Below are 15,835 nucleotides of genomic sequence, written 5' to 3'. Positions count from 1 at the left end.
TAAAGGGTCTGAGAAACTATAGACAACAAGGTGGTAGTTGAATAAAATGTCCAATCAGGTCTGAATTTTTCACAGGTGAAGAATTTTGAAAAACAAGGAAAATTAAGGAATATATATTGGAATAAATTAGGAGGTGGGTTTGACCTCCTAATGGTGATGCTTTTCCATAAAAGCAGGAAGAGCCTGAGTTACTTTCACATTAACTCATGGGATTATGTGAAGTAAGAGATTGTGAGAGAGATTAAGAGATTGTGAACTAAGAGATTAAGAGATATTGTGTTGGAAAGCACCCCTATAGAGTCTGTGTGCCGTGCTTAGCTGCTCAGTCATGTCTGACTCTCTGCGTCCCCATGGACTGTAGCCCACCAGGCTCCTCTGTCCATGGGATTCTCCAGGCAAGAATACAGGAGTGGGTCGCCATGCCCTCCCCTCCAGGGACTCTTTCCAACCCAGGGATCTAACCAAGGTCTTCTGCATTGCAGGTGGATTCTTTACCCTCTGAGCCACCAGGGAAGCCCTATAGAGTCTGGCACGTGGTAAATGAAATATCATTAATGCTTTTTGTCGTATCTTTTACTAACTTCTCCACCAACGATAGGATCCTCTTCCTCCTCCTCCAGTCACTTTCAATTTTTATTTCAATCACTGCCTGTTAGAGGCAAAGACTAAAATTCTGTGCCATGGAGAGAAGACAGTTTTATCTTCCACTGAGAATTTACAGTCCTTCACAGAGATTAAATAAGCTTCTAAGGCTGGTTCAGAAACCTAGTCACCATGCTTTCTTCCTGTGGGAAAAGGCAGCCCTGGATTCAAGCCCTGGATTCAAGAACTGGCTGAAAATAGTTTCAAGACACAATATGTTTCTAAGCTGGAGACTGTCAGTGTTTGAATATAAATCAAGAATGGATTATATGAAATACTTGTAATAAACCTGAAACCATAAGAGGTCTGCCTTTGATACCATCTAAGTGGTTAAAATAACCCCAAACCATAAATCAGTCCCAATAGTTTAAAGGCCATCTGCATGGCCTTTACCCTTGAATTGATTTGACTGACGTAAGTACTAAACCCAGCAGACTGTCTTGTGATTACTGGAGGCAATACTGTGACTTCAGTTAAGCAGAAGTTAGTCAATGATATTACATCTCTTATGGCACATGCTCGCAATTTGAATAATAAAAATTTATTCATTCTTTGCCTTTACTCTGTAAAGGATGTTCTGTAGACAAGAAACAGAAGCAATGAAGGACTGAGTACTTACCCATGCAATCATTATTATGAGTGAGTGCAAAGCCTGGGTAGCAGAGACAGTTATAGGATCCAACGGTGTTTTTACAGGTTCCATTTCCACATGGATGCCGCTCACACTCATCAACATCTAGGAAGAAAACATTCGCTCAAAGGAATTCAGTTTTTAACCAGAAAAATGTAGCCTATCAAACTTTTAGATATATTTTTTTAAACTACTGGCTTACTTAAATTTTTCTCATTCAATACTAAGAACCCACATTTATTTGAGGAAAGTAAGTATGAGGTAGAGAAAACTCTAAAGTAGAAAATTATTAAGAAAAATTGGCACTTGATAGCTTACAGGAACATATAAGACTCAGAAAAGAACTGCACTAATAAGCAAGTGAGATTAGTCTACATTTCCTTAGTGAGTTTTTTTAATGAATAAGTTTGCTTGTCAATTATGGGGAAATAAATCTTTTGAAACACTGAAACAATTTGTTCTATCAAGCATTATAAATGCTTCCACAGAAATTTTCATATCTTAATTTATCAGCACAACAAAGGTAAACTTTAACTTCCTAAATTTTATGAATCAGTGGACTCTAAATTGAAGAAGTCTACTAGAGTTCAATGTTATTAGCCTTCAAAAACATGGAATTAATATTTAGAAAGGTCACAGTCATATAAAGGAGGAGACTCCCTAGACTATGAATTCCAGGCTGCTAAAACTCTTCCATTGTGAAAAAAGGGGGTATTATTGTTCCTTCAGAAAGAAGCTTTGTTTAAGAGAGATATTACTAAGGAATCTAGCTGATTTTCATCATGGGTGAATTGTTAAAACTGAGGACAGATTTTCTCCATATGAATTTCTGAATCATAAATATCACAAATATATATATATATATATATATATATATATATATTAGCAAATCATATCCTCTTTCTCAGAAAGAACAGCCAGGAGAAACATATAAGCAAGCCATCTTAGACAGTTTATGCAAATAGGGCCACATCCTCCATGTGTCCTTTGCACAAGCATTCCCTAGAGAATTTTTCCTGCAACCACGGAAGATGTCTGCAGGGGATCTCTTAGGAGGCACTGGAAGAATGGAGACATTCTCCAGGGGGTGCTCGTGTACAGATATGCCATAAAGGAAACTAATTCTGCCGTTCTGCTGCACTGAAGTCTGTACGATTCAAAAAGATAGTGTATCTTGAATACCAAAAGAGTAGATGCACAACTTCAGCTTGTTCTACACTGAGAACATGCTAATTATAAATAGTCAACTTTTAAATTTAATTTTCCTCCTGCAAGTGCAGAGTGCTTCAGTAGAGATGAGCCAGTGGTTGACATCAGTTTAAGGAGTTAAGCTGAGTTCCAAGGTGAGTTCCGAAGTAAAGCTGAGTTCCAAAAGCCCATCTGCTTTTGAAATCTTATTAATCATCAGCTCAGCAAGTACTTACTGAACACAATTATTGCTTAACTAGCCATCACATTAGCTACTGTAATGGGGCTTTTCAAAGTTTCACCATCTTTGCTTCTAAAAACTGTTTTTAAGAGTTGAATCAGCCAAGCAAGCAGATATATCTCATATGTTCAGTGATCTGGGGGAAAGAAGCACATGTACATATGTGTGTGTGTATGTGTTCATTTCAACACTGTCACCGTTACTACTCCCTTGCATGCTAGCATTCCCAAAGGCTTTTCGGAGTGGAAATGTGCCTGTGTGCTAAGTCACTTGAGTCATGCCCAACTCTTTGTGACCCTGTGGACTGTGGCCTGCCAGGCTCCTCTGTCCATGGGGATTCTCCAGGCAAGAACACTGGAGTTGGTTGCCATACCCTCCTTCCAGGGGATCTTCCTGACCCAGGGATCAAACTCATGTCTCTTATATCTCCTGCATTGAGAGGTGGGTTCTTTACCACTAGCACCACCTGGGAAGCCCCTTGAGTGGGAACAAAGAGGGGTAAATGGAGACCTGGTACCACGGCGATTTCCATGTATCACTAGTGTCTGAAAGCTCAGGTTAATAAGCATGTGAAAGCCATCTGGGGAAGAAAGCTGTGACCACTGAACCCAAGAACATATTGTGGTGCGTCCTGCTTACAAATTTTACACTGACTAAAACCATAAACAGTTTCACATAGCTCATTTTTTGTTAAGACTCTTTCGGACAGAGAAAGGGTAGTTACTTGTGGCGGGTGACCGAATGGTAATCTCTTCTGGAGTCTCAGCTCCATGACACCCCCTGGAAATAATGTTCCCCTTCTTACCCATGCACATCGTCTGGTCCTGAGAAGCCTTAAAGCCATTGTGGCAGATGCACTGGTAACTTCCTTGTAAATCCACACATAGGCCATGACTGCAAACATTAGGAATTTCTAAACACTCATTGCGATCTAACACAAAAAAATAAAACACATGTTACACATATCTGATCTTTATTAAGATTCCTTCATTTTTTTCCCACAGGCATTGTTTCTATAGCCTGCTAGTAATTATTACAGATAGGCTGAAAACGAACCATAACAAGAGTTGAATAAAAATAAGGCAAGGCTTTAAAGTATACAAGCCTCTTTTTGAATCACGCAATCTTTTTACGTGTTGATTGGTATATCTCAAGGACATTATTTTATTTTAGTTCCAATTCTAGGAAAAATCCATTGAGAGTTTTCTTTTCCTAACAAAAGAATCTAAAAGATATGGTGAAATAGATTCAATATGAATGAACAGATTTACTTGGAAAATCTCCTCAAAATTATATTTGAAAATATCTTTTTTTTTTAATAGGAGAGCATAGGCAGTTCTTTAGTGCAGGAAGTAAGTATACAGAATGTGGTGAAAGTAGTCAAAGTGTTGGTCACTCAGTTGTGTCCAATTCTTTGCAATTTCATGGACTGTAGCCCGCCAGGCTTTTCTGTCCATGGACTCCAGGCAAGAATACTGGAGTGGGTTGCCATTCCCTCCTCCAAGGGATCCTCCCTACCTAGAGACTGAACCCAGGTCTCCTGCATTGCAGGCAGATTCTTTACCATCTGAGCCAGCACAGAGGCCTACAGTGGTGTTCAGTATCAAAGAATGAGTCATTCTCTTCTTACCTACACAGGCTCCGTTGGGCGAAAGTTTGAAACCTGCAGCACACTCGCACCGGTAGCTGCCTGGACTGTTGATGCAGTCTGCATTTCGCTGGCACAGGTTATCGCCATTGCTGCACTCATCGATATCTGAAAGAGCAACAATTCCATTTTTAAAACTTCATTATGGCATCAATATTACATTCACCTAATCAATTTGGTGATCAACTCCTAAATGTTGTAGTAGAAACAGTAAGTCAGAAAACTAAAAACCAGTTTTGTCTGCCGAACTTTCCTGGATAAGGTCACTCATTGCTCAGATTACCTTCGCAGACCAGCAGCAGGTCATTGTAGCTGAATCCCGTAGGGCATTCACAGCGGAAACTGCCAATCTGGTTAATGCACACACCATTTGCACAAATGCCTGGAATCTCTTTACATTCATCAATGTCTGCAATTGAACAGATTTGATCAAATATATGGTTCTGCTTAATGTATTTATCATAAAACATTGAATAATGCTAAACACACACTCAGTCTCAAAATTCAATCCTATACTGGTATGAGTGATTTTGTGGTTTACGAAAGCATATGGACTACAAAATATTATTTCCTTTCAACAGTAATGAAAGAATGGAAGCAGTTGATCAAATATACCGAGTGATACTAGTGTCAATAGAGCAAATGAACTTCCTAGGGAATCAAGCTTCCTCTTAAGTTACATGTCAGGCTTACCTAATTGTTATTACTCATTTGATAAAGCCAACTGTACTTTCCTAACTTTATGTCCTTTGCTATGTGTGCATTGATAATGGCCATTTAAAATTATATTGTTCATTTAATCTTTGAGGAAGAAAAGTAGACTGTGCAAGAGAAAGCACATTCAGAAGAAAGAAATTTATATAATGAATAATTCTGCAAATTCATAAGTAGATAGGGAGAAAAATACTGTAAAAATATATACAAAACTTAAACATATACTCATGAAAACAGACAATAAAGGTTAATAAAATAAAGTGGATTACTTAGAATCATGTATTGATAATACAATATTCATAATGAGAAAAACTAAAGCTTTAGCTTGATATGTATGTAATCTTGAGGTAGTCACATAACTATTGTATCATACTCAATCACAAGGATGGCAACCCACTCCAAGCTGATGAACTAATCCCACTATTAACACTTAACCAAGTAAACATGCTGTTTATCTGTAAACATGCTGTTTCTTTCTTGTCTAACTATATCAGATCCAAATCCAGAGTGTTATCTTGTATGATACTTTAAACTTAAAAACCACTGAACAAATTTTTACAAAATGCTACATATATGTATTAAAAGAAACATAATCTAGAAAAACTCACCAACAGCTTTTCCAGTGTGAATGTCAAAGGTGAATCCAGGGATATTTCCACATATGGTTTTAAAGTCAGCTTTAGAATATAAACAAAGCAAATACACTCTTAAAATTCTCATACTCCTTCAAAAAACCCTTTACATAGTATTACTTTAACTGACAAATATATTTTATATTATTCACAACAAGACACTTTAATTCAATTACATTTATTTGACTACAATATCAGTTTTTGCATGGAGTGAATGAGTCTAGGCATTCTTTTATCATTATTATTATTGCTGTTATCATCATTAACATTTTACTGCTCGGATACTAGAAAATAAGTAAATCATTATGAGTTCAAAATATCTACTTAAGGCATTTAAACTCTTTTTATTTTGATATGCAGGGCTTTAAAAATGGTCCAACGTATGTAAATTGAAAAATTAGGTTAGTGTACAATTTAAAAAGGAATTAGAATTGCACAAAGGCATAGGCATGCAAAGATAATTTTGTAGTGGTGAAACATGTTCACAATGAGTAATGAATGAACCATGACTTTTTTTTAACATAAACGTCTGTTTGTTGGAATGTGAAATTTGAGGCATCAAAAACAACGTCTCATGGAATAAAACAGAAACTGTGAGAGTCACTCGGAGAAGGCAATGGCACCCCACTCCAGTCCTCTCGCCTGGAAAATCCCATGGACGGAGGAGCCTGGTAGGCTGCAGTCCATGGGGTCGCTAAGAGTTGGACACGACTGAGCGACTTCTCTTTCACTTCTCACTTTCATGCATTGGAGAAGGAAATGGCAACCCACTCCTGTGTTCTTGCCTGGAGAATCCCAGGGACGGGGGAGCCTGGTGGGCTGCCGTCTATGGGGTTGCACAGAGTCGGACACGACTGAAGCGACGCAGCAGCAGCAGCATGAGCGTCACTACTACACGTAATTCACCAAACTAACAGGACCTTAAAAGAATTCTAATTTTTAAGTAGCATAATTCTTCGAACGCCCACTGCTACAAACAGGAATAAAACTCTGGAAAACAGTATCAGGTAACATACAGAAGACTATAATCTAAGTGCCATCTGAGAGCCCAGATTGTTAAGTGGGGAAAACACAATCCCTTCAATAAATAGTGCTGGGAAAACTGAGAGCCACTTGGCTAAGGCTGCAAGTGGCCACTTTCTTACACCATATAAAAAATAAAACTCTGAACAGATATAAGACTGAAAACCATAAAACTCCTAGTAGCAAACATAGGCAGGATGTTCTCCAACACTGGTCTTTGCAATATTTTTTTGAATCTTTCTCCTCAGGCAAGGGGGGAAAAAGCAAAAATAAACAAACAGGACTATATCAAACAAGAAAGCTTTTGCACAGTGAAGGAAACCATCTACAAAAGGAAAAGGCAATCTATTGAATAGAATGAGACGTCTGCAAATGATATATCCAACAGGGATTAATGTCAAAATATAAAGAATACTCACAACTCAATGTAAAAAATACAAATAATCCAGTTAAAAATGGGCAGACCACTTGAATAGACATTTTTCTAAGGAAGACATACAGATGGCCAACAGACACATGAAAAAATGCTCAACATCACCGATTTATCAGTGAAATGCAAATGAGGCATCACCTCATAGCTGTCAGAATGGCTGTTATCAAAAAGATCACAAATAACAAGTGCTGGTGAAGATGACAAGAAATGGCAACTCTTGTATACCACTGGTGGGAACGTAAATTGGTACAGTCACTATGGAAAACAGCATGGAGGTTTCTCAAAAATTAAAAATAAAACTGTCATAGTTCGGAAATTCCATCTCTGAGCATTTATCAGAAGAAAACAAAACACTAATTCAAAAAGACACATACATTCCTATGTTCTCTGTAGCATTATTTACAAGGGCCAAGATACGGAAGCAACCTAAGTGCCCACTGATATGCAAACAGATAAACAAGATGGTATACTGTATGTGTGCGTGTATATATATATATACACACACATATTATTACTCAGCCATGTTGTTGAAATCTTGCCGCTTTCCACAACATGGATGAATCTAGAGGGCATTCTGCTAAGTGAAGTGAGACCGAGAAAGACGAGCGATGTATGATTTCACTTATATGTGGAATCTAAAAAGCAAAACGAATGAACAGACAAAACAGAAATAAGAATCTTTGTTATGAAGAAAAACCTGGTGGCTGCCAGAGGGGAGGGGAGTAGGGGGTAGGGCAAAATAGATGTGAGGGATTGAGAGGTACATATTTCCAGCTATAATATAAATAAATCACAGCAAAGTAATGTACAGCAAAAGGAATACAGTCAATAAAATTGCAATAAAATTGTGCAAGGATATATGGTTACTAGACTTATCGTGGAGATAAATCCATAATATATATAAATGTCAAACCACTATGCTGTAATCCTGAAAGTAATATGATATTATTTATCAATTATACTTCAATACAAAAGAGAAAATCCATTTGCCCATTGAATTTGAGCCACTGAAAAAGGCCCTGTATGTCACTTTTCACCATCTCTCCTTAATTTCATCTCATCATGTTAAATGAAATATTTTAATAACTGTACCCTAAATAATACTATATTTGGTAACAAATGCATAATCATTGTTTCATATTTGTCCTATTGGTTCAACTCTTAGTATCTACAGCTATTAAGAGTGACTACTTTTCAGGTCATGAAAGAACCTGAGTGGGCAACAATTTTAAGATGATTCTGTTGCTCTGGTCTCTATAACCTTTCAGTTTTTCTTTCAAGAGAATCTGTGTTTGGAAAAAAATTTTATTGTGTAACGACCAGTTCTCTTTTCTGTCTAAAAATTTCATGTAAGTTTGAGGGAATGGATGCATAAGGAAAACTCTTATACTATGTTGCTTTTTACGTAAAGTTTGCTCATCAAATCCATTTTTTTTTTTTGCATATTTTCCAAGACCAAACTTAATGAGCATGTTGGAATCTAAATAATCACAATTTGTCAAAATGACACCTTCTAAGTATAACACAATGACACAAATAGATTCTCAATAAATACTTCTCTTATGAAGAGAAGAGTAATTAAAGCAGCATGTTTAAATGAACTGGTGTTATAAAATTCTAACTCTTCGGCAATGGGGCTTATTTTCAGGATCCAGATTTTACTCAAGGGACATCTCAGAAATTAGTGTTTGGACCTTAAAGAGGACTGGATGCCTGAGAAACAAACCAAGCACATGAGCTCTTGGATACCTGCAGAACTATGTCTGCTGTTAGTAGCCCTTTGCGTTCGCCCTGGTGTAGCGTACCTCCCTGCGTCACTAGCTCGGCCGCCTGCAGAAGCAGGAGCTGTGTGCTTACCCGTCCCCGGCGTTGGGCATGGTTCACAAGGTTTGTTCCAGGCTTTGCCCACGTTGTATGTGCAGCAGCACATCCTCTTTGTCACATTAAAAGGCAACTCATTCTCACAAGTGGTTCCATTATAGCTCCGGTAGCAGAAGCTTTTTCTCATGTCTACATAGAGAAAAACAAAAATGCCAACCCATCCTGCCAGCAAGCAGCTAATAAAAAACCCCATACACCTGGAGACACTAAAATTCCTCGACTAACTCTGAAAAGTTTCATGGTCATGTGTAAGTATCTTAAAATAATTCTGTAAGTTGAACACAAATCATTTTTAGTTAAGCGTCTTTCCTGTTTTTAAGTAAGGGATTTCACTTTTAATTTTCTTGGGGGACAAAGTTAATAGACATTTCTCTATTCAAATGCATTTATTTAATTTAAAAAGCACTACATATTAGATTTTAATTGTTCTCTTATTTGTAAAACAATGTTCAATTTATATGAATGGAAAATAAAAGTATTTAAGAATATATAATTATAATAGTTGTTAAAATTTTCTATCTTAGACTCATGCTTTATAACATGTAACCTTATAGCCAAAATATATTAAAAATATGATACACAGCCATAAGTTTATAAGACTTTGAAATACTTTACTATTCATAGAGATTTAACTTCCAAACTTTCTGAATAATTATGACACATTTGCCTCTGAGAGATAACTGATGACCAGAAAGCCAGCAACAGTGACCTCCTCAACTTCAGAGCTTTACCTACCCATGCAGTTGTGGCCTCCATTGACCTGCATGTATTCAGGTGGGCAAATGCAGGTGTAATTTCCCAGGGTGTTGTAGCAGGTCCCAGGTCCACACACACCAGGATGTGCAAAACACTCATCAATATCTACGGGATGCAAGAATATCCATTAATTAGTAAATATTTTCCCCATGAATTTAAGTGACTTAAACAACTGAACAAAGCATATGGCTGAGCCCCCCAATTTTTATTTTTATAGAATTCATCCTACTTTTTATAAAATTTAGAATTTAAACCAATTACATAGGAAACACCCCAAAAATACATTTATGTCACATACAAGATGGCCTTCTTCAGAAAAATAAAAATCTAACATTTAAAAATAAAGGTGATCAAAATAAATTATTCCAAAGTGGCAAAAAAATAACTTCAATGGTGCCTGTATTTTTAAACTGAAATTTCATACTCTTCAGATGGAATTGCTTTAAAGCTACTTTCCTCTTATGTCACTGAAATCAAATTTTAGTGCCAACTTTAAACTGAAGGCACTTAGAAAAGCCTTTTTCTTTATAGCTCCTTTCAAATTAACACCCATTCAGAGATTCTCAAAGTAGCACAGTTTCTGGTTATTCTCCTTATTAAAGCATATTTCTTCCAGATGCGCTTATCTAAAATGTTCCAATAGAAAAGTTATAATGGAAATAATTACACTACACGTTTAATGTTTATTTTTAGAAACATTCATTCATTCATTCCATAAACAAATACTGAGATTCTACTGTAAGTTAGAACTTATAGCTATAAAGATGAATTAGATGTGGCCCTTGTTTCAAGAAGCTTGCAGTCTAGTGGGAAGACCAGGCCCCTAAAGGATGATTACGCTTCCACAAGAGAAATGGGGGATGCAACCAAGAAAGGCATCTGCATAACCTTTGAACTGTTTCATGTGATGTGTTCAACATTAAAAAGTTACTGAAAGTATTAACCTAACGGTCCCACTTCAAACATACGTATTTTTCTTTATAAAATATAAAGTTAAAATATGAGTTAATTTGAGTTAAACTTACATTGAATGCTTTCATACTATTTCAGCTTTCTCCCTTTATCATCAACCCATTTACTCAGAGAAAAATAATAGTAAGTTACTGCAAATAATCTGTAAATTAATTTAGCTATCATCATACAGGGCTTCCCTGGTGGCTCAGATGGTAAAGAATCTGCCTGCAAGGCAGGAGACCCAGGTTCGATTCCTTGGTCAAGAAGAACCCCGGAGGAGGGCATGGCAACCCACTCCAGTATTCTTGTCTGGTGAATCCCCGTGGACAGAGGAGCCTGGCGGGCTACAGTCCATGGGGTCACAAAGAGCTGGACACAACTGAAGTGATCTGGCATGCATGCATCATTATACAACCTAGAAGCACTGACGGAAAAGAAAAAAACTATGAACCAGTCTCATCATATCCCTTGATAAAGCTTGAAGATGGACTCTTTTCTCCAGACTTGACCAGTAATTTTGTTTTAAATAGCACTAATAATTTTTAGGTATGAATTCACCTCACCTTCACAGATGCGGGTTTCCTCACTGAGGTAGTAGCCTTGAGGGCACTCACACTGGAAGCTACCGAAAGTGTTAATACAGTTTCCACCCTGGCAGAGTCCTGGTAACTCCTGGCATTCATCAATATCTGCAAAACGGGAGACAGCTCAGATACTGTCACGAAAGACAAGAGTCACTATGAGAGCTTTCAAATGCATGGTATTGTAAGACCTGCAGACTTCCATGCATCCAAGTGAATGCACACTTAAGACAGGAGGTTTATTGTGATCATGAATTCCCCTGGCTTAGTCATGGAACTCTGCTATAATCTGAAAAGAGGAATAACTAAATCTAACAATGATGAAAATTGGGGATAATTATAAAAAGAGTTTCCCTGCAGAACAATCACACACCACTGCAATGGATCAAGTCTTTCTGACTTACAAATGATTTTTCAGCAAACTGGCAACTGTCTACCTGTAATTTTGCAAAATCATCTTGTCTGGACTGTTGCACACTAACTTTTCTACCAGCATTTCTCTAAAAATAAGCTCTTGTTTAAATCTGGTGACCATCAGAGGTATACTCACCTTCTAAGATGATTGTAATGGGGTTAGGTCTGAAGCCTTCACCTCCAGGACACAAAGTGTAATATTCAGCTACAAAGTGAAGCAAAGAAAAAGAAATTTGATAACCTGTGTGCAAGAGGCTGAGACAATGAATTAGTACTTAACAACTGCCAAGCTCAAAGCACATATCCTAAGGGATGTATCTATGTTTTCCTAGGTGCCTTTTCAAACACAGTATCTTTAAAAGAATATTAACATCCTACTTGAAATATGATCATTACTTCATAAATTACAAGTAGAATAACAAAACCCATTTGTTTTTAATTAAAGAAAAAACTACTTTCAGACAATTTATATCAACAACTTATTTTGGCTAGTAAATGAAAACTCAAAAGATTCAACAATGTTAAGTTTCGCCTATGCTCATATCAGGACACACATTTCAATTTAAGATATAACCTGGTTGGATTTGAGGAATACAATGCATCTATGATCCTGAACTAAAACAACTCTGGAAAAGAAGCAGGAAAGGCCTTTATCTGTGATACCAGGGAGAACTGATATTATCATCCTTCACAGTGGATTGTGGTTAAAAATTGTTTTCTTTTCTCATCATATCAAGAAAAAAAAATAAGAAGAGAGGAATTCAGATTCCTTTTCTATGAAGGCTCCTTGGCTGGTTTCACCATAATCACTGAAAGTAGTCCAGATTCAAAGTTCGGACTCTCACTCCTCCCTCGTCCCCAGCACCAGAAGAATTCGGCAGCTAGCCTTCAGCTACCGGAGGGTCCCTGTCCTCTTCCTCGGCTTCATACTCACTGCTATTGACAGGCGGGCAGGTCTCGCAGGGGTTCCCCCAGGCCTTCCCCAGAGAGCAGCAGCAGGAGGAGCGGCTGACGCCCACCCCAATCTCAGTGTTGCAGGACAGGCTCCCGTCGCCCCGAGGACCGAACTTCAGGTAGCAGTTGCCTACGCGGTTGTCTGCAGAGCAACACAGGAGTTTACAACGGTCCTTACAGTAGTAAGAATGTCATTTTGGAGAAAGGTCACTCAAATGATCAAATTCAAATTCTGTACATCAACTCCCTGCGCGAAATCATCACGTGCTTTAGAGTTTTTCCAAGTTGTAGGAATTAAATCAACTACAACACTTTCCCATGTTTAGACATCCATATAGATCATGGGCTGAAGAGAGTAAGCAATTACTCACCTGGGACATTCTAGACCTTTAATAAAATGAATGCAAAAAAAGTTTCCTAATAATCAATCAGTCTATATCATGAGTTTATCAACAAAGGAAATGAAATCCAGTATAAGTTAAAACAATGTATCCTATTACAGAAAATAGTGATAATGTAACCTCCTTCCTCTCCTTCCCATACTCTTTATTCTCCCAAAGTTTCGCTTCAATTTGCACATCAAGTTTTGCAAGTTTTGGAAGAGTCAGTCTGTTACAAGTTTAGAAAGGATATTTAAGAGAATAAGTGACTCTCTAACTTTTTCTTGTCTCTGAGTATCATCTAGATCACCTCATTAGTTCCGTCACTCTAAACACGATCAAATTTGTGGTTCCATCTTTCACCTCTCTCTTGAACTCCAGATCTTTCTGCCAAGTGCCTAGTATTTTATTTCTCCTCTTAGATATCTAAGAGCTATTTTAACGTTACCGTGTCTAAAGTCAAACACTTGATACTTATGCTTCCACATAAAAAACCTGCTCCAATCCTCTCGCAGGCTTTTTTGCATTTTCAATAAACAGAAAACTCATTTTTTAAAAACTGCTCAGGCTCTAAACTTTGGAGTCAAACTTTGGCTCCTTATTCAATACAGTTAATATGATTTGGCAACACTACCTTCAAAATATACCTGGAATCTGATGACTTACCACTGCTTTCAACATCACCGCAACCTGAGTTCAACCCACCATCACCCTCACCTGGACTACTGCAACCGTTTCCTAACTCATCTCCTGACCCACCTACAGTCTGTTTTTCCTACCATAGCTTCCTTCAGAAGCATTACCTTGGGTCAGGCCACTTCCAAAGGCGTCCCATCTCAAATCAGAGTACAAGCCAAAGCTCTTTACAGTCTACCAAGTAGTTTTCATCTCCAGCTGCACATTATAATCACTTGGGCAGCTTTTTATTCTTTTACTTTCTTTTCTCAATTCTTTGAAGTTTTATTTCTGTTGCCAAATCTCAGGTGCTAACACAAGTGTTAACTCATGGTTCTGTTCTTACTGGGCTTGTATTCATTCATCCTTCCTTCTTTCCTCCCTACCACTCTTTCCCTTTTATCCCTGCTCTCCATTCTCCTTCCTCTTCCCCTACTCAAATACTGGAAAGTGCTTAATATTACTTTTTATGATCTGTGCTGTAGCAAAATTAGTATTTTAGGGGGGGGGGGTTTGGTGCACGTTTTAAATTTCTATGAATGGTATTTTGCCTCATTCTATCTTTATAACATGCTGTCAACTCCACAGTGCCCAACTGCCATTCTTTTTTTTTTTTTTTTTCATTTATTTTTATTAGTTGGAGGCTAATTACTTTACAATATTGTAGTGTGCCATTCTTTTTTAATCAATCCACTCTCCAAAAATGGTTTCTAAATTCTTGCCACCACAAATAACAAGGCACTGAACATGTTTCCTTGTGTTTCTGGAAGGGCCTGTGATGATATTACTTTCCTTGATATAAAGAGCCTCAAGAGGAACTGCTGGTTCTCCTCTTAGGAACTGTTATCTGCCATCTGTATCCAACAAACCTTTTTACTTTTCATATTTGTGAGTAATTTTGAAAATAATTTGCATAAGAAAAAGGCACAAACAACCTTATTAAAAATTTTAATGGGAATTTAATCATAACTAACAAATTTTATTCCATATTTTCCTGGTTTTGAAGAAATATATACCTATATAAATATAGGTTTTTCTTATACCTATAGAAAGACAGGTTTTTCTTATACCTATAGAAATACAGTTTCTTTCCCTTGGTTTTGAAGAATTATATAACTAATGGTATAAATACCATTAATTGCTTTGTCAACCGTCATGCATGAACCTGAAATATATTCATTTTGTAAAACTGAGTCCACATTTCAAAGGCATCTATCTGTCCTAGTCAATGCACTGGAGAGGGAGCCAGGCAACTTGGGGACACTGCTTCGGCTCTGCCATTTGCAAGCTCTGCGACCTTAAAACAAGTGACTGCACCTCTAGGGCTCCGGTTCCCAAGTCTGTGAGAGGAGGATGTGGGAGCAGATGTCTCAAAAATTCCTGTTTCAAAATATGACTTGGAAGATTAGCAGGATAAAAGTGACCATGTATTTTGGCAATCTAGTCCACTTAAGTTAGTAAAGTAGTACTATTTTAAGTTAATTGTAGCAAACGCTCATATCACAGTTCGTTACCAAGAGAGTGTGAGGATTTAACTCTGTGCTTCTATCTGTTGGTTTCATATTGCTTTTACTTACCAACACACCCCACACCGGTGGGGTTCAGCTGGAAATCGGGTGGACAGTTACACTCATAGCGACCAGGAGTGTTGACACACAGGCCGTTCACACAGTTTATTGGATCTGCACACTCATCAATATCTAGGAAAAACATTTAGAATGCCCACATCAACATCATTACTTTCCTTGTGCGTACTGCTGTTCCAAAGGATTTGGTGGAAATTCTGAAAGTCAGCAGACTAAAAATCTTTAGGAGGGACTCAGCACAATGAAATACTTGTACACACCTAAAGCCATTTCCATATATCAATCAGACAGTATTCACGATGGTGTCATTTAATATCTTTAATAAATAAATATATAAGTAAATTATATTGAAAAGTTGCAATTCTGAAGAAAATCACTGTATCATTTCTTGCTTGAATTAAAATTAAATATATGTATAACTGTACACATATGTGGGCATCATAAATATACACAGAGATATTTTACTAATTTCATGTTGCATATTTAAAATTAAGCTGTTTAC

The 15,835-nt window shown here is 37.3% G+C and overlaps 1 protein-coding gene across 1 annotated transcript in view; it reads right to left on the bottom strand.

Moving 5' to 3' along the window:
* Nucleotides 1–15,835, bottom strand: part of FBN2 (fibrillin 2) — a 218,876-nt gene that overhangs the window by 31,931 nt on the left and 171,110 nt on the right. The window contains exons 36-46 of the mRNA XM_065934320.1: nucleotides 15,325–15,447; nucleotides 12,673–12,834; nucleotides 11,875–11,943; nucleotides 11,307–11,432; nucleotides 9,769–9,894; nucleotides 9,010–9,162; nucleotides 5,673–5,741; nucleotides 4,634–4,759; nucleotides 4,333–4,458; nucleotides 3,508–3,633; nucleotides 1,262–1,378 (exon numbers count right to left, since the gene is read on the bottom strand). Coding sequence (XP_065790392.1) covers nucleotides 1,262–1,378; nucleotides 3,508–3,633; nucleotides 4,333–4,458; nucleotides 4,634–4,759; nucleotides 5,673–5,741; nucleotides 9,010–9,162; nucleotides 9,769–9,894; nucleotides 11,307–11,432; nucleotides 11,875–11,943; nucleotides 12,673–12,834; nucleotides 15,325–15,447 — 1,323 coding nt within the window. The remainder of the gene's footprint in view (nucleotides 1–1,261; nucleotides 1,379–3,507; nucleotides 3,634–4,332; nucleotides 4,459–4,633; nucleotides 4,760–5,672; nucleotides 5,742–9,009; nucleotides 9,163–9,768; nucleotides 9,895–11,306; nucleotides 11,433–11,874; nucleotides 11,944–12,672; nucleotides 12,835–15,324; nucleotides 15,448–15,835) is intronic.

Source organism: Muntiacus reevesi, chromosome 1, assembly GCF_963930625.1.
Source record: "Muntiacus reevesi chromosome 1, mMunRee1.1, whole genome shotgun sequence".
NCBI classification, from domain to species: Eukaryota; Metazoa; Chordata; class Mammalia; order Artiodactyla; family Cervidae; genus Muntiacus; species Muntiacus reevesi.
This window is presented reverse-complemented; position numbering and strand designations above follow the sequence as displayed.